Source organism: Phocoena sinus, chromosome 19 (assembly GCF_008692025.1).
Source record: "Phocoena sinus isolate mPhoSin1 chromosome 19, mPhoSin1.pri, whole genome shotgun sequence".
Classification (NCBI taxonomy): Eukaryota; Metazoa; Chordata; class Mammalia; order Artiodactyla; family Phocoenidae; genus Phocoena; species Phocoena sinus.
In genome coordinates this window covers 4,331,337-4,353,375 of record NC_045781.1, presented here as the reverse complement: position 1 = coordinate 4,353,375, position 22,039 = coordinate 4,331,337, and the positions used below count along the sequence as shown (strand labels likewise).

General features: G+C 41.7%; 1 protein-coding gene and 1 pseudogene across 2 annotated transcripts; one reads left to right on the top strand and one right to left on the bottom strand.

Annotated features, from left to right (window-relative positions):
- Window positions 1-474: 474 nt before the first annotated feature.
- Window positions 475-21,412, bottom strand: LOC116743772 (zinc finger protein 677-like). 2 transcript variants are annotated; one of them, XR_004346876.1, is made up of 5 exons: window positions 21,278-21,412; window positions 15,745-15,812; window positions 7,669-7,822; window positions 3,363-6,311; window positions 475-1,720 (listed from the first exon to the last, which is right to left on the bottom strand). XR_004346876.1 is itself a non-coding variant. In XM_032612719.1 (5 exons), exons 2-4 carry the CDS (start codon window positions 15,757-15,759, stop codon window positions 3,409-3,411), a joined length of 192 nt encoding a protein of 63 aa, XP_032468610.1. In that variant the 5' UTR covers window positions 15,760-15,812; window positions 21,278-21,401; the 3' UTR covers window positions 475-1,720; window positions 3,363-3,408. The 2 variants fall into 2 exon arrangements, 1 of the variants encoding a protein (XP_032468610.1); XM_032612719.1 differs by having other exon boundaries at window positions 3,363-3,431; window positions 21,278-21,401.
- LOC116743865 lies at window positions 10,397-14,266 on the top strand (annotated as a pseudogene).
- Window positions 21,413-22,039: the final 627 nt, after the last annotated feature.

Sequence of the window (22,039 nt, the reverse complement as noted above, 5' to 3'; positions counted from 1 at the left end):
AAAGAAGCCACGGCAATGAGAAGCCCGCTCACCGCAACTAAAGAAAGCCCGCATGCAGCAACGAAGACACAACGCAGCCAAAAGTAAATAAATAAAATAAATAAATGAAAAAGAATTTTTTTTTTTTTTTTTTTTTTTTTTTTTTTTTGCGGTACGCGGGCCTCACTGTTGTGGCCTCTCCCGTTGCGGAGCACAGGCTCCGGACGCGCAGGCTCAGCGGCCACGGCTCACGGGCCCAGCCGCTCCGCAGCATGTGGGATCTTCCCGGACAGGGGCACGAACCCGTGTCCCCTGCATCGGCAGGCGGACTCTCAACCGCTGTGCCACCAGGGAAGCCCAGAAATTTTTTTTTTTTTGAAAAAGAAATTTTGAGCTAGTTTGTTACATTTACAAATATTTGATTTGTAAGCACTTACTTGTAAGTCAATTCAATAGAGCTCCTTTAGAAGTTAATTTTAATAACACCATCCGGAGTTAGGGACATATCACATTTATTATGTATAGATAGACATACATTCATCCAGATAGACACAGACAGAGATCGTTTTGTTTTTTTTGTTGTTTTGTCCACGCTGTACAACATGTGGGATCTTAGTTCCCCGACCAGGGATTGAACCCGGGCCCACTGCAGTGGAAACACAGGGTCTTAACCATTGGACAGCCAGGAAAGTCCCCTACACAGAGATCTCAGTTTTCCTGCTTCAGTTTAAAAGTCCTTGCCCCTCCCCACTCCTTTGTTCTTTTCCAGCTTTAAATTCTACTAACTGACCCAAGGCTGTAGGTCAGGCAACGCGGGCTACATTTCAAGGATATGGTAAGAGTTATAAATTTTAAGCTTTCTCCTGGGAATACTTGTTCTCCCAAGGTCAGAAATGAAAAGATTAACCCAGCTTTCTCTACAGTTTTGGAGTGTCAGTAGAGTGCCATCCTGGCCATTTAAAAGTTGAATGCTTGCACGTATTGGCTTTGTTCCAGCTGCACACCAAGCTGGCCAGAGTTCCCGTGAGTGGCTGTTTATTAGGGAGCTGTTCAGCCTTTGAAGCGCAGTTTCTCTTTATTACTTTGCGAGCCTAATTCAGATATAATCAGAACAACTTTCTGAGGGCACTGTGATGGATCGCACGTGTGCTGGTCCTGAGTCTATCTCTCCAAGGAGTTACTCTTGGGTCGGTTCGAGCCTCTTCCATGTCTCGGTTTCTCCCTCCAGCAAAAACTGCTGTGCCCCTCGGCGGCAAGCAGAATTTACTTAATGGTTGTAGTGGGGTCCCTTGTAGGACACCAGCACATCTAAAGGATTGATCTTCAGATATGTCCACTAGGTTCTCAATCCCCTGAGGAGGCCTTGTGGCTGGAAGGAGTAAGCGTACCTTTCTCAATCTCTCATTCTACTATCAAATGGTTTGTTCAGATTATAATCTTTTTAATTTAAGCCAAATTTAAAAAAAGACCAGCTAACCCAATTCACTCCAAAGTTCCCCCCCAGGTCCCTGCCTAGGGAATGTACCATACTCCCTCTTAGGACTTCAAGTCCCAAGAAAAAAACAGCTTGAATAAAATTCAGGATGTCATGTAAAGCAATGATGTCTGAATATCAGGAGAGATCACCAAAGCAGCTGAGGAGTACCGAGAAGTGGATGCGTCTCAAAGGACCCATGCTGGTACCAAGCATCGGTTTGGGGTAGACTCCAGGTGTCCTCTGATAGGTGTCTCTGGTATCATACTGAGTACAACAAGAAAATGTCAACAAAAATTCAATTAAGAATCGAGGAGAGGGCTTCCCTGGCGGCGCAGTGGTTAGGAGTCCGCCTGCCGATGCAGGGGACACGGGTTCGTGCCCCGGTCCGGGAAGACCCCACATGCCGCGGAGCGGCTGGGCCCGTGAGCCATGGCCGCTGAGCCTGCGCGTCCGGAGCCTGTGCTCCGCAATGGGAGAGGCCACAACAGTGAGAGGCCCGTGTACCGCAAAAAAAAAAAAAAAAAAAAAAAATCAAAGAGAAAAAAGGGAATTTTATTTAAGCCAAACTGAGGATTCTAACTTGGGAGACAGACTCTCATAAACCTCTGAGAACTGTTCTGCCTGTTGGAAGTCAAAGGCACAGTTGTATTCATTTTCAAGACAAAGGATCGTTCATCAAAATGACATACTGATAATTTTTCAAAAAGTTCACCAAGGATACATATCCAGGTTAGTACATACAGAGCGAGCAGCAAGTCACCATGACCTCCTACAGAGTTGGGAAAGAACTGTATTCTTTTAAGAAGTTAAAGCACTAGTGTCAGAAGAAAAAAATATATTGATCTTCATGGTCGAGCAGGCACTCCCACGTTTGAGGAGCTGTGGTTGATGTGTAATGCAGAGGCACACTGCACTTTAGGGAGGGAGGAGGCCCAAACAAACAGAGAGAATTTTGTTTAATTTTTTCTTGTCTTTCCTTAAAATACAAATTTTATTTCATCAACTCCAAGCACAAAAAAGAGATTATTTTTATCCCTATTTCTGAAATTTTATTTCCTAATAATTTTTATATGCTTACTGTATCTTCATCTCCTGTAAAGGTGCAACCCAGGGGTCTCGTTTTGGCACACACAAAAAAAGGGATGTAGAAATCTGATCATGTGGTGCATATTTACAAATGGGGAGGCAGGTTTCAGGGGGTTTGAGTCTGAAATTGTACTGCTATGGTATTTTCATTATAGTTACAGAAATAATCTGGGTTACACTATGGAGTTCATAGCTCACATGCAAATTATGAATATACATATATTTCAAAAACTGTTGTTTGAATCTAAATAGAAGGAAATTGTGACAGATGTCAGTCAACTTAGAAAGCATGATGATGTGTAATTAGTGACCATTTATTATAAAGTGCCCCAATGCGGTGGGATATGCTTGGGTTAACAGAGGGCACGTGATTCATTAAGGGTTGTAAATAAGATTACATTTTACTTATTTGTTGTTGTTTTCCTATTTTTTGGCCACGCCCCGAGAAATGTGGGATCTTAGCTCCCCGATCAGGGATCGAACCCATGCCCCCTGCAGGGTCTTAACCACTGGACCTCCAGGGAAGTCCCAACATGTTACTTATTTGGATGTGAGTATGATACATTCTATATAAAATGGTGTCAAAATGCAATTCCAGAGGCCAAATCTGCAGCCTTCACAAGCACACTCTACTCTGGTTCTTTTGATTACTGTCCTCTATAATACTGTGTCTTCAGTCTTCAGTTTCCAAAAATAAGACTAATTTTTATTATTTTATATATACAGCAGCCATTCCCTTTCAAAAGACAGGGAGACCATTGTTCCCCCCCCATTTTTCCTCCCACGTATGCCATGTCTAGTAACCCATCATTCTACTCACATGAACACCTCGTTCTCGCAATATCCTGTCCTGCTCTCGTCCATGATCAGCTGGTAGAGTAGGCCCTTCCTATAATAATCAACAGAGGCCCTGAGTCCTGTCAACAAATCCAGAGAAGGGGCTGTGACCCCCAAAAGCACAGTAATTTAGAAAACAGTTTTATATTTATATTCTGTCACTCCATACATTTGTGTAGTTTTTCCTCAAAGATGTATTATCTGATATCAAGTGAGGTATGAGTCCTGGCTACAGGCTTTGCCATACACATTGGTTTTACACAGTGTCTCTCCATGATGGAGTCTATTTTTCCCTTCACTGAAACACAGGTGATATACAATATTTTGTTTCAGGTGTACTACATAATGGTTTAACAATTGCATACATTACAAAATAATCACTTCAGTAAGTCTAGTAGCCATCTGTCCCCATACAGTTATTATTACTATGTTCCTTATGCTGTATATTACACCCCCGTGCTTTATTATGTAACTGCAGATTTGTACTTCTTAAAGCTCTTCTGTTTCACACACACCTTGAACCCTCCCTCCTACCTTCTGGCAACCATTTATTTGTTCTATGTATGAGTCTATTTTCCTTGTATTTTGTTTTCTAAATTCCACATATAAGTGAAGTCATGTGCTATGCCATTCTCTGACATTTCACCTAGCAAAATACCCTGCAGAGCTATTCATGTTGTTACAAATGCTAAGACTTCATTTTTTCGTGGCTAATATTCCATTGTGTGTGTGTTTGTACGTACGTATATATATGTATCATATTTTCTTTATCCATTCACCTATCAGTGGACATTTAGGTGGTTTTCTTAACTTGGCTATTATAAATAATTATACAACGAAGTGCATATATTTTTTTGAATTAGTATTTTTGTTTTCCCTAGGTAAATACCCAGATGAGCAATTGCTGGATCATACGGCAGTTCTATTTTTAATTTTTTGAGGACCCACCATATAGTTTTCCATAGTAGCTGCACCAATTTACAATCCTACCAACAGTGCCCAAGGGTTCCCTTTTCTCCTCATTTTCACCAACACTTGTGATTTGTGATCTTTCTGATGACAGCCATTCTGAGAGATGTGAGGTGGTAGCTCACTGTGGTTTTGATTTGAATTTCCCTGATGATTAGGGATGTGCCTCTTTTCACACACCTGTTGGCCATCTGTATGTCTTCCTTTTCCATGATGGGAGTCTCTCAGCCTGAGTAAGGCTTGGATACTTGCACAAGTTATGTGTCAATCATTACCTTTTAAGGTTTCTTTTTGCTGTGAATTGTCTGATGATCCCCAAAGCCCGAGCTTTGAATAAAAGCATTGCCACATATGTTAGGTTTATGTTTGTTTTCAGTATGTATTTTCTGATGCCTAGTAAGGCTTGCGAATTGGGTATAAGCTTTGCCACACTGACTACATTTGTAAGGTTTCTCTCCAGTGTGGATTGTTTTATGTTGAGTAAGATATGAACGCATTGTAAAAGCTTTGCCACACTCATTACATTTGTAAGGTTTCTCTCCAGTGTGAGTTCTTTCGTGACCCCAAAGTTGTGAACGTTGGATGAAAGCCTTATCACAGTCTTTACATTTGTAAGATTTTTCTCCTGTATGAATTCTCTGATGTGCCATAAGGCTTGAACGTTGGGTAAATCCCTTGCCACACACGTTACATTTGTGTGGCTTCTCACCAGTATGAATTCTCTCATGACCCCAAAGTTGTGAAAGTTCAATAAAAGCCTTGCCGCACACGTTACATTTGTGGGGTTTCTCCCCAGCATGCATTTTCTGATGCCTAGTAAGGCGTGAAAATTGGGTAAAAGCTCTGCCACACTCATGACATTTGTAAGGTTTCTCTCCAGTATGGATTGTCTCATGTTGAGTAAGATTTGATCGCATGGTAAACGCTCTGCCACACACGATACATTTGTAAGGTTTCTCTCCAGTATGGATCTTCTGATGTTTGTTAAGGCTTGACCGCTCAGCAAAGGCTTTGCCACACTCATTACAATTGTAAGGTTTCTCACCAGTATGCAATTTCTCATGACTCCAAAGGAGTGAATGTTGGATAAAGGCCTTACCACACTCATGACATTTGTAAGGTTTCTCCCCAGTGTGCATTCTCTGATGATTTGCAAGGTGTGAATTTCGACTAAAGACCTTGCCACATACATGACATTTATATGGTTTCTCTCCTGTATGCACTCTCTGATGTGTAGTGAGATTAGAACACTGGTTAAAGGCTTTGCCACACACATTACATCTGTAAGGTTTCTGTCCAGAATGAATCCTCCTGTGATTCCTGAGGTTTGAGCTTTTGCTAAAAGCCTTCCCACAGTCATTACAGCTGTAAGGTTTTTCTCGAGTGTGTGTTCTCCTGTGCTGCGCAGGTGACGACGTGTTTTCCACACTAGGAGGAACTCTGTGAAGTGGTGAAACTGAGGAGCCACTGCTGACTGGCTTCTCACCTTGACCGCACGCATACGCTTTCTCCTCAGCGGCACATCTCTGCAGCTGAGCCGCCTGGGCCTGCAGCCTCACTCCAGGTCTGCTTTCCAAACACCTGAGATCTCTGTTTCCAGCAAGGCTGACGTTATTTTTCGTTGTTAACAAACTTCTTATGGATGGCTTTTCGTGCGTGAAGTATTCACGTGCATTACTTCGTACAGAAACACTCTGAGGAAAATTAATTAAGGACTTATTATCTTGATCTTCTCCGTGAGTGAGATTTTTGTTATGGGTCAAAAGTACTTCTTTGTCATCTCTTGCATCACAGCCCCACTCACTCTCACATTCCTGCACACCTGCACAGACTTCCTCGAGGTCAAAATCCTTGATGCCGTGACTTTTACTTCTTTCTAATGTCACTAGATGACATAGTTCTCCTTTAGAAATGTCCTCTCTTGGTGATAACTCCTTGATTGCAAATCCAGCAGAAAGGCTTCCTATTACATCAGTTGGAAAATAAATATTTTATATTGAATTACATAATTATACAAAAAATAGGTTTAATAACATGTGGAAATATATACGAAAAAAGATATTTTTAAAAGTCTGTATATCACAATAATAATTAATAAAATGTTTTAGAAACCCATGATAAATCTAGCAGGTAAGTTAATAAGTAACCACAATTATACAAAATAATAGTCTCTGGCATTCTAAAGGATTTTTCCATAAAAACCAAAGAAAGAATTTACATTCTAGAAGGAACATATAAAAGGAAAAGTGAAATATATGTTGAGAATCACTGAACTTTGTCTATCTCCTGAGTTCTTCCAAGGATATAAAATATGAAAGGAAACTAAATAGGTCCTGCGGTCAGGACTACAGAGGACTTAGCCCTGATATGTATTAAATGAAAACCAAAAGAGATCAAGGGGAAAGAGGACTCCAGAGAGAACCGTCTCAGTCCCTCTCAAACCAAGGCACCAAAATGGTCAATGGTGTCAGAAAATAAGAGTATTGTAGGTCATGACAAAGCTTCTCCTCAGCTCTGAATGAGCTGGAGCATCACGGTAGAGGGGGAGCTTAAGCTTTTATATATTTGAATAACAGAGTGACAAGTTTTAGTGTGTGGGAGGGATTTCCTTTGAGCACCCAAAAGAAACAAACTTGTATTCTTCCACAGATCCTTCCCATTTGAGGAGAATTTCCTAAACAATATTTAATGGAGCAGTTTACTTTGTGCCCACTTGAGCTCACATCTTGATATGTTCCCACTTGCCTGGATTTTTTTCCTATTTTCACTTTACCCTCCAAAGTCCAGGGCTCTTTCCCTTGTTCTAAAATGGAGGTAATATTCAGCTTAAGAGATTTCCATTCATAAAGTAAAATGGAGTATGACATGCTATGCTGTTCCAGAACACATGCCCAGCTCTTTGTTCAGCTAAGAAGAAAGAAAACTATAGTTGGGTCTAGAAATGTATTATAAAAATTAGTCAACTGACTGCCTCCTGAATGCTTAGATTATTTTAAGTATGCAGATATCTAGCTCTCTTCCACGAACTACAGAATCAAAAGCACAAGAGTGAAACCACAGAATGACATATTTTTAAAAATTTGCCATAAGGCTTTCTGACTGCTGATGTTCTGCAACCACCACTAATCAACCATGAATGCAGAACGTCTGAAGAAACGAGAAGTTATAGAGTCATAAGCCACATTATGAAGGCTTTTCATTCTGAATCCAAACAGCTTCAATCACTCTCTCAAGAACAGAGGAGATCTGAAACTCTCACAGGCATGCTAGGGGCTCATAAAAGACTCAGAAGGGAAAATGCAAAGATATACAGTAGTTACCAACTTCCGGAGAGGAGTTATCCTCACCCAGGGAGAGCAGGTTCCTGTAGGTCTCTAACATCACGTCCCTATACAAGGCCCTCTGAGCAGGGTCCAGGCATTCCCACTCCTCCTGAGAGAACGTGATGGCCACATCCTTGAATGTCAACAGTCCCTGAAAGGAAAGCACATTTCACCAAGTGGACAAGGAGAGAGTTCTGAGTTTGACACAAAATTACAGAAGCAGCTCTGGCTAGAGCAAATGTTCTGACTGATCCATAAGATAATTGTAAGCAAGCTACATTTCTCGATTTTTTTTCAACTGAGGTGAAATTCATGTAACATAAGGTTCGCTATTTTAAGGTATCACTCAGAGGCATTTAGTACATTCACAATGTTGCACAAACACCACCTGTTTAGTTCAAAAACATTTTTATCATGCTAAAGGAAATTTACCCATTAAGCAATCACTTCCCATTCTCCTTTGCCCCCATCCCTGTACACCACTAATGCCTACTGTCATTACACATTTACCTATTTGTGATATTTCCATATAAATGGAATGGTATGAAATGAGCTTTTCCGTGTGGCTTCTTTCACTTAGAATGGTGTTTTTGGTTCATCCATGATGTAGTGTCAGTACTACAGTCCTACAGTATCAGTACTACAGTCCTTTTTTAGGGCTGAATAATATTTAATTCTATGACTACACCACATTTTACTTATTCACTCATCCCTTGATGGCCATTTAGCTTGTTACCACTTCTTGCCTAGTGTTAACAGTGCTGCTGGGACTTTCATGTACAAATATGTGTTTGAATACCTGTTTTCAATTTTTTTTTGCTATATAGCTAGAGAGGAATTAGAATCACACTGTTTAAACTTTTTAAGGTCTGCCACACTGTTTTCCACAGCAGTACATTTTACCAGCAATGTGTCAGGATTCTCATTTCTCCACATTTTTACTAATACTTGCTATTTTGCATTTTATTATACTCATCCTAGTTGGTGTGAAATGAGATCTCTGTTTTAAAAATTTATTATTTTGGGCTGCATCACGTCTTAGTTGCGGCATGCAGGATCTTTTGTTGCAGTGCGTAGGTTTCTCTCTAGCTGTGGTGTGCGGGCTCAGTAGTTGCAGCGTGTGGTCTTAGTTGCCCAGAGGCATGTGGGATCTTAGTTCCCCAACCAGGGATGGAACCCGTGTCCACTGCACTGGAAGGCGGATTCTTAACCACTGGACCACCAGGGAAGTCCCAAATGATGTCTCATGGTGGTTTTAATTATGCATTTTCCTAATGACTAATTTCGTTGAACATCTTTTCATGTGCTTCTTGGCTGTTTCTATATCTTCTATTCTTGAATTTTAGGATCAGAGAAATGTCTACTAGAAGTCTTTTGACCAGCTTATAACTGGGTTCTTTGTATTTTTGTTGCTGATGTGTAGGCGTTCATATACTCTATAGAGAGTAGACCCTTACCAATATGTGATTTGCAAATATTTCCTCCCATTTGGTAGATTATGTTTTCACTTACATGACAGTGTCATTCAGTGCACAACCATTATTAATTCTGTTGAAGACAAATTTATGTATTTTGTCTTCCTGTTTTTTGCTTTTGGTGTCATATCAAAAAAATCCACTGCCAAGCCCAAGGTCATGAAGATTTACCCCTATGCATTCATCTAAGGGTTTTATAGTTTTAGCTCTTATATTTAGTTTTTGATTCATTTTGAATTGTTTATATGCAGAAAGGCAGAGGTTCAATTTCATTCTCTTTCACATGGATATCCAGTTGTCCCAGCACCACTTAAGAGACTATTCTTTTTCCATTGTATATTCTTGGCACCCTGGCAAAAAAAGGAATTGACCACAGATGTATGGGTTTATTTGTGGACTCTCATTCTATTGCTTTGATCTGTATTTCTATCCTCATGTTAGAACCCCAGTCTTGATTACTCTAGGTCTGTAGTAAGCTTTGATGTTGGGAACAGTAAGTCCTCCAACTTTGTTGTTTTCTTTCACATTTATTTTGGTTATCTGGGGTCTGTTCAAATTTAATATGAATTTTATTTTATTTTATTTCTTTGATTTATTTATTTTTGGCAGTGTTAGGTCTTTGTTGTTGCACGCGGGCTTTCTCTAGTTGCGGAAAGTGGGGACTACTCTTTGTCACGGTATGTGGGCTTCTCATTGCGGTGGCTTCTCTTGTTGCATAGCACAGGCTCTAGGTACGCAGGCTTCAGTAGTTGTGGCACACGGGCTCAGTAGTTGTGGCTCACGGACTCTAGAGCACAGGATCAGTAGTTGTGGCGCATGGGCTTAGTTACTCCTCAGCATGTAGGATCTTCCTGGACCAGGGCTCGAACCCGTGGCCCCTGCATTAGCAGGTGGATTCTTAACCACTGCGCCACCAGGGAAGTCCCCAATGTGAATTTTAGGATCAACTTTTCCGTTTGTGCAATAGAGACTGCTGGGATTTGATGGGGATTGCATTGAATCTTCATAACACTTCAGAGAGCACTGCCATCTTTTTTTTTTTTTTTGCAGTACGTGGGCCTCCCACTGCTGTGGCCTCTCCTGTTGCGGAGCACAGGCTCCGGACGCGCAGGCTCAGCAGCCACGGCTCACGGGCCCAGCTGCTCCGTGGCATGTGGGATCTTCCCGGACCGGGGCACGAACCCGTGTCCCCTGCATCGGCAGGCGGACTCTCAACCACTGCGCCACCAGGGAAGCCCAATAGTGCCATCTTAACAACTCTAAGTCTTCCAATCCATGAACAGAGGATATCTTTACATTTATTTAAGTTTTTTTTCATTTCTTTCAGCAATACTTGTAGTATTCATTATATAAATCTTCCATTTCCTTGGTTAAATTCTTATTCTTTTTGATGCTGTTGTAAATGGAATTGTTTTACTTTGAATTTGTTGATTGCTAGGTACAGAAATACAACTGATATTGAGTACTGATATTGTATTCTGTAATTTCAGTAAATTTGCTTATATCGCTAGTAGTTTTTTGAGGATTCTTTAGGTCTTTCTAAATATGACATCATGTATCCTGTAAATATAGTTTGACTTCTTTTCCAATTTTGATACCTTTTATTTCTTTTCTTTCTAATTTGTATGGCTACAACTTCCAGTACAATACCAAAGTATAGTTGCAAAATAGGGCTCGTTGTCTTCTCTCTAACATTATAAGAAAGTTTTCAGTCTTCTACCAGTGAGTATGATGTTAGCTGTGGGATTTTAATAAACATGCCTTTTCAGATCAAGGATATCCCTTCTATTATTAATTTTGAGTGCACTCTGTTTTTGTTACATGGAGTGTTCTGTACATGTCTGTTACGTCTCGTTGGTTTACAGAGTTGCTCAGTCCTTTATTTCCTTATTGGTCTTCCATCTGGTTGCTCTACTTATTATAAAGGGAATACTGAAGTCTCCAACTATTATAGTCTAACTGTCCATCTCTCTTCAATCTTTGCTTCAAAATATTTGGGGTTTAGTTGTTATGTGCATATTATTTATGGTTGTTTCATCATATTGATGGCTCGATCATTTTATTGATATATAATGTCCTTAAAAATCGCTGGTAACAATTTTATGACTTAAAGTCTATTTAGTCTGATATTAGCATAGCTAGGATGGGTTACTATTTCCATGGAATATCTTTCTCTATCCTTTCACTTTCAACCTATTTGAGTATCTTAAAGTGAGCATTTTGTAGAAAGATACAGTGGAATCATTTTTTTAAATTCCTGCAATTGTTGCCTTTTAATGTAGAATTTAATCTTTTTACATTTAAAGTAACTCAACAGAAGAATTGCTTCTGCCATTTAGCTATTTGCTTTCTATATGTCCAATATCTTCTTTGTTTTGTAATTCCTCCCTTTCTTCCTTCTTTGTGCCTCTGTGTGCATAACATTTGGATTCCCTTCATATTTACTTTTCTGTATACTTTAAAATTATTTTCTTAGTGGTTACCCTGGAAATTACAGTTTATTAGTTTATATTAAACTAATATCTGAGTTCCAGTTGATACTCACTTAACTTTAATAGCATATAACAATTGCTCCTATACTGTCCCCCTTTGTATTGTTATTGTCAAAAATTACTTCCTTATACATTTTGCACTCAGTAACACAATTACTGTTTTACACATTTGTCTCTTAAGTTGCATAGGAAAAAATGAGTTAAAAATCGAAAATACAATAATACTGGCTTTTAGGTATGCCTATGTAGTTACATTACCACTGTTCTTTATTTGTTCCCACGGCTTTGAGGTACTGCTGTTATCCTTTCATTTCAGTCTAAAGAACTCCATTTAATATTTCATGTAGCATAAGTGAGTCAGCATGAACTCCTTCAGTTTTTGTTTATGCAGGCATCTCTAAATTTCACAATCAGTTTTAAGTCATACTTTCCCTGCTAATGAATTCCTGGTAGTTTTTTTATTTTAACCTTTCAAACTTTAAATATATCATCAGACTCCTTCCTGGCCTCCAGTTTCTGATGAGTAATAGGCTGTTAATCTTATTGAGGATCCCTGTACATGAGAAGTTGTTTCTGTTTGCTACCTTCCCCATTCTCTTTTTGTCTTTTAACAGTTGGTTATGTGTGTTGCCCAGGCTCTCTATGTGTTTATCCACTTGAAATTTGTTGAGTTTCCTACATTTGTAGTTTTTAAATAAATTTATGGTTTTCAGCTCTTATTTCCTCAAATATTCTTTCTGCCCATTCTCCTTTCCTTCTGTGACCCCTATTATATGTATACTGGTATTCTTTTTTTTTTTTAAACAAATGTTTATCGAGTTCTCATTTTGTGCCCACATTGTTTAACTAAGAATCACCATGTGCATCTTCTTTCATTTTTTTATTTTTTGGCCGTGCCACACAGCATTCGGGGATCTAGTTCCCTGATCAGGGCTCGAACCTGTGTTCCCTGTATTGAAAGTGCGGAGTCTTAACCACTGGACCACCAGGGAAGTCCCCTATACTAGTATTCTTGAGAGTGCCCCAAAGGTTTCTTAGTCTCTGTTCATTGTTCTTCTTTTTTCTACCTTTCATCTGCTCAGAGTGGATAATTCCAAGTAATGTATGTTTAAGTTCACTGACTCTTTATTCTGATGGTCAATCTGCTGTCAAAACCCTGTAATAAATTTTCAATCTCAGCTATAGTAGTTTTGGGCTCCAGAATTTCTTTTTCTTCTCTTTTCTATAATTTCTGTCTCATTATTGATATTTTCTATTTGTTGAAACACTTCTCCCACTTTGCTTTAGTTCTTTGTCCATGGTTTCCTGTGGCTCTCGGAGTATGTTTAAAACAGTTGAGGTAAAATCTTTACTTAGGAGCTGGCGGTGGTCTCGAGGGGCGGCGCCGCACTGCTCCCTGCAAGCTGGTCCCATGGCCAGGTGGGTAGCCAGCCTGAGGGTGCGGCACCATGAAGCTGTACAGCCTCAGCGTCCTGTACAAAGGCTATGCCAAGGTAGTGCTGCTCAAAGCCGCGTACGACGTGTCCTCCTTCAGTTTCTTCCAGAGGTCCAGCGTTCAGGAATTCATGACCTTCACAAGTCAACTGACTGTGCAGTGCTCCTCGAAAGGCAGCAGAGCTTCTATCAAAGAATATCTGTGCCATGTCTACGTGAGAAATGACAGTCTGGCGGGAATAGTCATTGCTGACAGTGAATACTCATCCCAGGTGGTGTTTACCTTGCTGGAGAAAGTACTAGATGAATTCTCCAAGCAGGTCGACAGGATAGACTGGCCAGTTGGATCCCTGGTACCATCCAGTACGCAGGCCTGGATGGTCACCTCAGTAGATACCAGAACACCTGAGAAGCTGACCCCATGACTAAAGTGCAGGCTGAACTAGATGAGACCAAACTCATCCTGCACAACACCATGGAGTCTTTGTTAGAGCGAGGCAGAAAGCTAGATGACCTGGTGTCCAAGTCCGAGGTGCTGGGAATACAGTCTAAAGCCTTCTATAAAACGGCCTGGAAGCAAAATTCATGCTGTGCAATCATGTGACAGCAGCTGGCAGAGGCCCCTGCGCTGGAATGTCACCATCATTCACATCACAACTGCAGCCACCAGGGAGCAGAGCCGCTGTGGAACGACCCGAGTGGGACAGTCTCAACTTTGGCTTTGGAGCTCATGGGAGGAACTGAAGGGTGGAAGGGACCTGGGGGTGGGGAGGGAACGTTCAGATTCACACATCTAGTAATTTGAGGTCTCCTAAAAGTGTATTTTGGGGCCGAATGAAACCATAAAGCTCAGTGACTCCCATAAAAAAAAAAAAAAAAAAAAAAAACTCTTTACTTAGTACGCAATGTCTGTTCTTCCTCGGAAATACCATCGTTAATGCAGTAATCATGGTTAAGCTGCCCCATCTGGAGAAATCCTTAGACATCTGTACTGAAGTTGGCCTGCACAAAAGCAGCCACTATGGCATCTTTTTTTTAACAGTAAAAAGTGTGAAAACCCTTGTGTTTTCATTAAGAGAATAGTCCAATGAGGAAATAAAAGAGAAAGTCATCTCTATATTTACTAACATGAAAATAACTCCAACACATATGGCATGTAAATATTTAAATTTGCAGAATGGGGGGGAGGGATAAATTGGGAGACTGGGATTAACACATATACGCTATTATATATAAAACAGACAGCTAATAACAACCTGCAGTATAGCACAGGGAACTCTACTCAATACTCTGTAATGGCTTGTATGGGAAAAGAATCTAAAGAAAAGAAGAGTGGACATATGTATATGTACAATGATTCAGTTTGCATACGCCTGAAACTAACATGACATTGTAAAGCAACTCCAATAAAATTTTTTTTTTAAATTTGCAGAATAGGGCTTCCCTGGTGGCGCAGTGGTTGAGAGTCCACCTGCCGATGCAGGGGACACGGGTTCGTGCCCTGGTCAGGGAAGATCCCACATGCCGCGGAGCGGCTAGGCCCGTGAGCCATGGCCGCTGAGCCTGCGCGTCCGGAGCCTGTGCTCCGCAACGGGAGAGGCCACAACAGCTCACATACCGAAAAAAAAAAAAATTTGCAGAATAAAATACCATAACAAAACATTTACCAAAAAGTATTTTCTAAAATCACTTTAGAATATAAAATGCATTTTTATAAGATTTGGGCTAAGAGCTAACAGTTGTACCTAATGGAGACAGGAAGTGATGGTGGAAGACATGACAGAGAAGGGGATGTTTTACTTCTCAGTCTCTAAACCGCATCACTACGTGGGGCTGAACCACAAATATACATACACGAGATGTCTAATTTAAAAAAATATAACCCTGAACAACAGTTAGTAGAATCAGGAAGTGGCTCCAGGCTCTCTGATGGTAGAAAGTTCTGCTCCTATGCCTTGGCTAAATTATAATCATTTTAATCTAAAACACCTGCTGCATGAGAGGCCTTAGAGGAACACCTGGGTCTTTGTGAGATGAATATGGTGTGAATAATTTATAGAGCCTTTCCTGTTAGACAATTAATTTGATTCCACTTTTTAAAACAAATTATGTACTAAAACACCCTCTCTACACCTTATTTCTATTTTGGAACTTCCCATTCTAGTCTAAAGTACTGATACTTTGGAGTCAGAAACACACTGATTCACTTAACTTCAAAGGCACTTATAAAATCCGACAAAGCACGTTTCCCCGTATCAGTCTTCCTTCCCAGACCTCCTCAGGTATCCCTGCACAGTAGTACATCACTTACACATGTAGTCGCTTTCATCCTGGGTTACGTGGATGGAGATGAAGGGGCACCCAGAAGGGTGCACTAAACAATCCTCACTGCTCTACATCACTGACACCACAGAGCCGACTCCCCATCTCCGATCCACGCCAGAGTATAAAACCTTTCACGGATGACCACCTGAAAGGGGGCTCTGCCCAAGTTCCCCGTCACTGGGTCACAGTGACATGGAATCTGTAGGGAGGTGACAGGAGACTGAGGTAAGGCCCTGTGTGTGAGTAAATATTTTAGACAGGAACCTTCAGAGACCAAGAAGCTCAGTGCGTCCAAAACGTGTCATTTTAGGAAGGAGAGAACAGTCCACAAAGAATATGACTTTCACCTGGGAAAGGGCCATTCCTTCTCCTTTCTTTCCTCTTCCTCTGAGCTTCTTTCTCAGGTAGGATTATTCTGTGTGACAAAAACACGTTCTTAAATGCTTGGAATCAACATACCCCCCCACCCACGCCACAAGTATACACACAGGGAGAACCTTAATACGGGGGAGAGAAGGGCCACAGCAACAGGAGGGATGCAGACAAATAACCTCCTGTAAGGAGCCCAGTCGGTGGGCCCGTCACCCACTTCTTCAGGAAGCCCTCCCTGCTGCTGCTGGAACGCCCACTGCGCTGCAACTGCACCGTCCTCGTCCACTTGGCCCTCAGCCAGAGGCAAGTGCCTCGCCCCAGCCCCTGGCTCCTCCCGAGGAAGCCAGCATCCACTGACTGGCTGATGCAGGGTAGGATGCTTGTCCCATCCCACAGGCGGGAGCAACTCCGAAGGGCCACCCCAGCTCCAGAGCTCCCCGCTGAAGCTATACTGAAGACTTCAGATTTTTGTCCTGAAGGCGATGGGAAACCCTAACAGGGTTTAATGCCAACAGATGACGCAATTAAACTTAAAATTTACCCTAAAACCTGTAATCATACTTGTTTCTTCAACTTAATTAGTGGCACAGTATCTGTTCTTCCAGGGAACAATGTATCATCTTCAATTACTCCATCCTTTCCTCTTACCTACATCTAGTAAATCATCAAACGACACAGACTCTACCTTCTCAATAGGTTTCAAATTCATCCTTTCCTTTCCTATGACGCTTTCTACCCCACACGCATCCTCACGTGTCACTCAGATAATTTCAAAGATCTGCGAAGTTTCCCTTGCCTGTAATCTCGTCTTCCTTCAATCCATAATCCACATACTTATGAGAGTTCACTATTTAAGATGCAACACTGACCTATTAGTATCTTGTTTCAGCCTCTCAATGACCTCTTCGTGTCAACAGGATCAAATCAAGCACCTGAGGAGAGACTATGTCGTGAGTCCCCTGGTGACAGGACCCCTGCTTTGCCTGCACTTCTTTCACTCTGCGTCACGCTCTGCATCCAAGCAACACTGCAGGATGCTACTATCCTCTTCTCCACCCTGACAATACACTTACTTTCTTTATTTCGGGATGCTGCTTCTCCTTCATTAGCTGTTGAATTAATATAAACTATTTAAATCCAACTTGGATAATAAAAATAAACTAAGATGAAATGGCTGTAAGAGCTGCCTCTCCTGATTCTTTCTCTTCCCCTAACGGCCCCATTTAGTCCCACCCAGAAGGAATCATTCACCTCTGCAGTTTACGCATGCTTCTGCTATTTCATTTAACAAGGTATGTTTTAAAATATTCACATATCTATTTTCCCTAAAAGAATGTAAGCTCTGTGTAACAGGGAACATGTTTTCCACTCTGGTAGCTTGCATTCGGTTCCACATGCTGGCAGCCACCTCCTGAGATCTCTTCTGAACATAATTTGAAAGCCCACCTTATGGTAACTGACTGACCCAGCTCCTCATCATTCGGTGGGGTCTGCTTATAAGCCATTTGAAACAAGGCGCTTGAGTGGGAAGACGATATCCTTTTTTCAAAATTGTATTTATTTATTTATTTGGCTGCCTCGGGTCTTAGTTGAGGCACGTGGGATCTTTTTAGTTGCGGCATGCAAAAGCTTTAGTTGCAGCATGTGGGATCTAGTTCCCTGACCAGGGATTGAACCCAGGCCCCCTGCACTGGCAGTGCGGAGTCTTAGCCACTGGACCACCAGGGAACTCCCGAGACGATATCCTTAATCATGTAACACTCGATGAAAACATAATTATTAAGAAAGAAATATCTGTGTTTCAATGTCTTATTGGAAATAGGTTGTTGAGATTGAATGAGCAGAGGTATAACTGCAGAAGAAGTAAGCATACACCAGTTGGTAGATGTCATTGTGTTTACAGCAATATTATTTCATAGTAATATCATTTTATTATGAATATCATTTTATTACTTTCCTATTGGATGACTAGTGCTAAAATTTGTCTGTACACCAGAAGGTACAAGGATGCGGCTCCCAACACATCCACTGGTGCAACCTCGAGCACTATTTCAAAAGTGGATTTTATGCCAGCTGGGACTGGACCCAGGTCATTAAATATGAGGATATAGTAATACCTAAGGAGCTAGGGAAGTCCATACTGATGAGGTATTTTCTATCTTCAACAAGTAGCCTTCTTACCCCCTCAATGTAATCAGAGAAGGAACTGTCCTCCATTTGACTGCATTACCTGCCCACTCATACTCTCAATACTGATTAGCGCGGACACACACAGCAACACATCCAACACTACAGGTTTCCACAAACACATGGTCTAATCTTTTCTTCATAACCTCTGCCTTCAGTAAAACATACTATATATTTTTTTATGACAAACATCATAAACCAATAAATACTGTGTTTTTTTGCACTCAGTTATAGTGCTCCAATGTTTATGTGAAGATTGTAATTAAGCAATTATTCAAAAAGTTGTCTCAGGTCCTCTGGCTCAGTTCTGCTTTCTCATATAGGCATCCTACGTTATCAAAGGTTCTTCCTAAAATTTGGCCCAAAGTCTAAAACATAATATTATACTGAAGAGATGGAGGACCAACCATCTGTGTTTATGTTATTGATATTGAATGTTGCACTTATAGCAACATATTCTAAAGTCATATTAGTTTTTTTCTCTATTTTGTTGAAATACAGTTGATGTACAATATTACATTAATTTTGGGTATACTACATAGTGATTTGACATTTGCATACACTATGAAATGTTCATGTTAAGTTTTAAAAAAAGATCTGCCCCATGATACAGAGATAGAGAAAGAGAAGCTGAGAGAAAGGTATGCCTCTGTCTCTGGGCCTATGCCCCTGCCCCTTTCTTAAGAGTTTTTCATACTTGTTGGAGGACTGGGGCACGTTTCAAATTCTAATTATAACTGGGCACTCATTCCAGAAAACTGCCAAATGCAAACACAAGACCAATTTTGAAAATCATTTCAGGGATCTCACTTGCTCAGACTCAGAAAACCTGGTCTACTTTAATTTCTCCATGTTATAGGTGGTGCATGAGACTCACAGGGGAAGTAATTTAACCAAGTTACTTTGAAGAAGCCTGAGTTGAGTGAGCAGAACTGAGTGTAAGTGGTGGCTTGTACAGGTTTAAGTAGAAAGAGTTTGTCCTAATTCCAGATTACCTTTCATATTCCTTAGCGAGAGAAGCTTCTCCTTCAGGGGTTTAATCAAACACAAACATTTAATTTTAATTCCTCTACTCCAGAAAAAAACAGAATCAAAAATTCCAAATTATATTGGGCCTCCCTGGTGGCGCAGTGGTTGAGAGTCCGCCTGCCGATGCAGGGGACACAGGTTCATGCCCCAGTCCGGGAAGACCCCACATGCTGTGGAGCGGCTGGGCCTGTGAGCCATGGCCGCTGGGCCTGCGCGTCCGGAGCCTCTGCTCCGCAGCGGGAGAGGCCACAACGGTGAGAGGCCCGCATACCGCAAAAAAAAAAAAAAAAAAAATCCAAATTATAAATAGTTATTACTGCAGGAGAATATGGAAGAGGATCACCTGTGGAGATGAGCTCTAAGCAATCTCTTCATCATGAAAACATGGCCTCTGTTGGAACAAAGTTCCACATCAGTCTAGCCCATCTTTCAACATCTGCACAGAAAGGACAAAAGAGGACTAGAGGGGAATATCTACTTAGTCGCAGACTTCAGCTCAGAGCTCACTAACTTAGCATTTTTTCTTAAGGGAAGAAAAAAGCTGTTAAATATTAAACTAACTGGTTAAACTAGGATTTGAGTGTTAAAAGATTATCGACATCCTTAACCACATGCATAGTGAAATGCTGTAAAGTTATCTACCAGACATCAAAGAACAGTTCTAAGTTAGGATATAAAGCATAAAACCCTCATCATCTGAACAATAAAATTTAGAGGGAAAATCATCTGGAAATTTAAAAAATAGCCACTGGGTTCTGAGATTAAAGTTAAAACAAGTGTGAGGATACGTCAAATTTAGAAAAGGATGGCATGAGCCACAGTAGAAAAGGGAGAGGGCAACAGTACTGTTAATGATAGCCATTTTAGGAACTTCCCTGGTGGTCTAGTGGTTAAGACTCTGCCTTCCAATGCAGGTTCGATCTCAACCCACATGCCTCGCGGTCAAAAAGTCAAAACATAAAACAGAAGCAATACTGTGATAAATTCAATAAAGACTTTAAAAATGGTACACATAAAAAAAATCTTTAAAAAACAAAACAAACAAAAATAGCCATTTTAAAAAAGCACCAAGTGAAAGAAATTCTTCCCCATTTCTTGAAAGGTAAGAGGAGGACCTAGAATTGACTAAGTCTCTGCCTTCTGGATGAATAGGGCTTGTAAATGAAATTATCATCTGATGCAATGATTAGAAAATGCAGACGCCTCAAACACCTAGCTTGGCAACTGTCTTCTGCATAATTAAAACAAGTCAATAAATTTTACATAAATTAGATTATAGAGCCACATGTTAGTACTTCAGAATTTAATATCCCACGTCCAATCTACTCAATACTCACCTAGGTTTGGGGACCCCATTTTCTCCACCACTATGTGCTTTTTTCTCTGTGTATGTCTTTCTGTGTCCTTCTGCTTCTCTTTCCTTTGACCATTTCTGTGTTTCCTCCTCTCTCTTCTATGCATCATTTTCTTTCCCTCTCTCTCGACTCCTCCTCCCCCAGACTGTTTGGCCTCACTCTGTTGCAACCTCTGTATCAACACCTGTTGTTCTTTCTCCACAATATTTCTTTCTTTTTTTTTTTAAAATCCATTCTCTGACAAAGGCCTTCCTGACAACTTTCCATACAGTCATAAAATAAAAAAATACAGAACACAGCAAACAGTATCTCATACACTAGAAACCAACATGACAGGAGTCCCTTCTCATTTTTCTCATCACTGTAAAAAAAACAAAAACAAAAAAACCCCAAACCTAAGAACTTAGTTTTGGTGAGGCACAGGACGTTGGTCCCCTACCAAACGAACCGAAATAACCCAGCAGAGAATTCAAACCAAGGGAGTAAGATTTGGAACGGGGCGGGGGGCGGGGGGGAGGCGGGGGGTGGTGGTCATGGTCAGTCTCCACAATATTTCTGATGCCTCACTAGCTGCATATATTTCCGCCTCTGTATTCCCTCACTGGTCTCCCGGGAGGGAGGTGAAGAGCGCAAATCCACCTCCTGAGTCAGGACTTTACCCGACGCAGGGTGGGGTGGGGTGGGATTGGGGGTGGGGAGGGGCGCCGGGGTCAAAGGTTTGAGAAAGGGAGTCAGAGTAGGAAAACATCGCTGCAGGAAGTCAGTGTCTATATGGACCGAAGGCAGAAAGTTGGGGCCGGTACCTGCCTCAGAGCGATTTAACCGGAACCGGACCCAGACTCCAGGCACCCGAACCGAGTCTTCTGCCGACGCCGAGACAGGCGAAAGATTAGACTCAGAGCAAGAGCGACGAGCGCGTTCAGGGGTTTTAACTTACCGGGAGACGCCGGAAAGCCGGGTGTGGTGGAGCAGTGCCCGAAGACCTCATCGCATAATTTCCAGAAAAACCGAGACTTAACTCTCCTGAGTGCCCGCGACGCTCCACGGGATCCGCTTCCGGGTCTGCAGGGAACTGCGCGTGCGCACCGGGGCGGGGGCGGGGCCGGGGCCGTCAAGGGGCGCGTCTCGGACTCTCCGGCGGGTGGAGGCGGTGTCTCTGGTGGAGCCTCCCCACCCCGCACCCGCCCCTGGAAGATTCTGGTCTGTTCCTCTTCTTTGCGGACAGGCTCCGCGTTTCTACTTTGAATCCTTTGAACGTGTCTGTCGTCCTTTGGAGCCAGGCTACGTGCAGGATTAGAGGTGCGCGGGCCTGTTGTATTGGAAGCGGAGAGTTGAGAAAGGTTTACGTGAAAACAGCGAGCGGATGAAGATGCGGATCCACCAAGGACGGCACGAGCACTGGGACCTTGGGGGCGGGGCTTGGCGTTGTGGGCGTGGTCCCGGAACTTGTGAGGCCCCAGGCAGTTACAGCTTTTTATTTAATTAAACGAAAGCCTGAGTTTGATTTAGAGGTGATGGAAACTGGAGTGACAGGAAAGGCAAAATTGTGCCTGTGCGGAATGTGCAGTTTTATACTCACTTCCCTCCAGGGCATAATTTAAACTTCTGTCCCCCATTCACTTGGAGGCATCAAAAAGATCAGTGAGGAAAAATTTCAACCCCAAACCTGTCATTGTCTGAGGTACTCGGTTGGAGACTG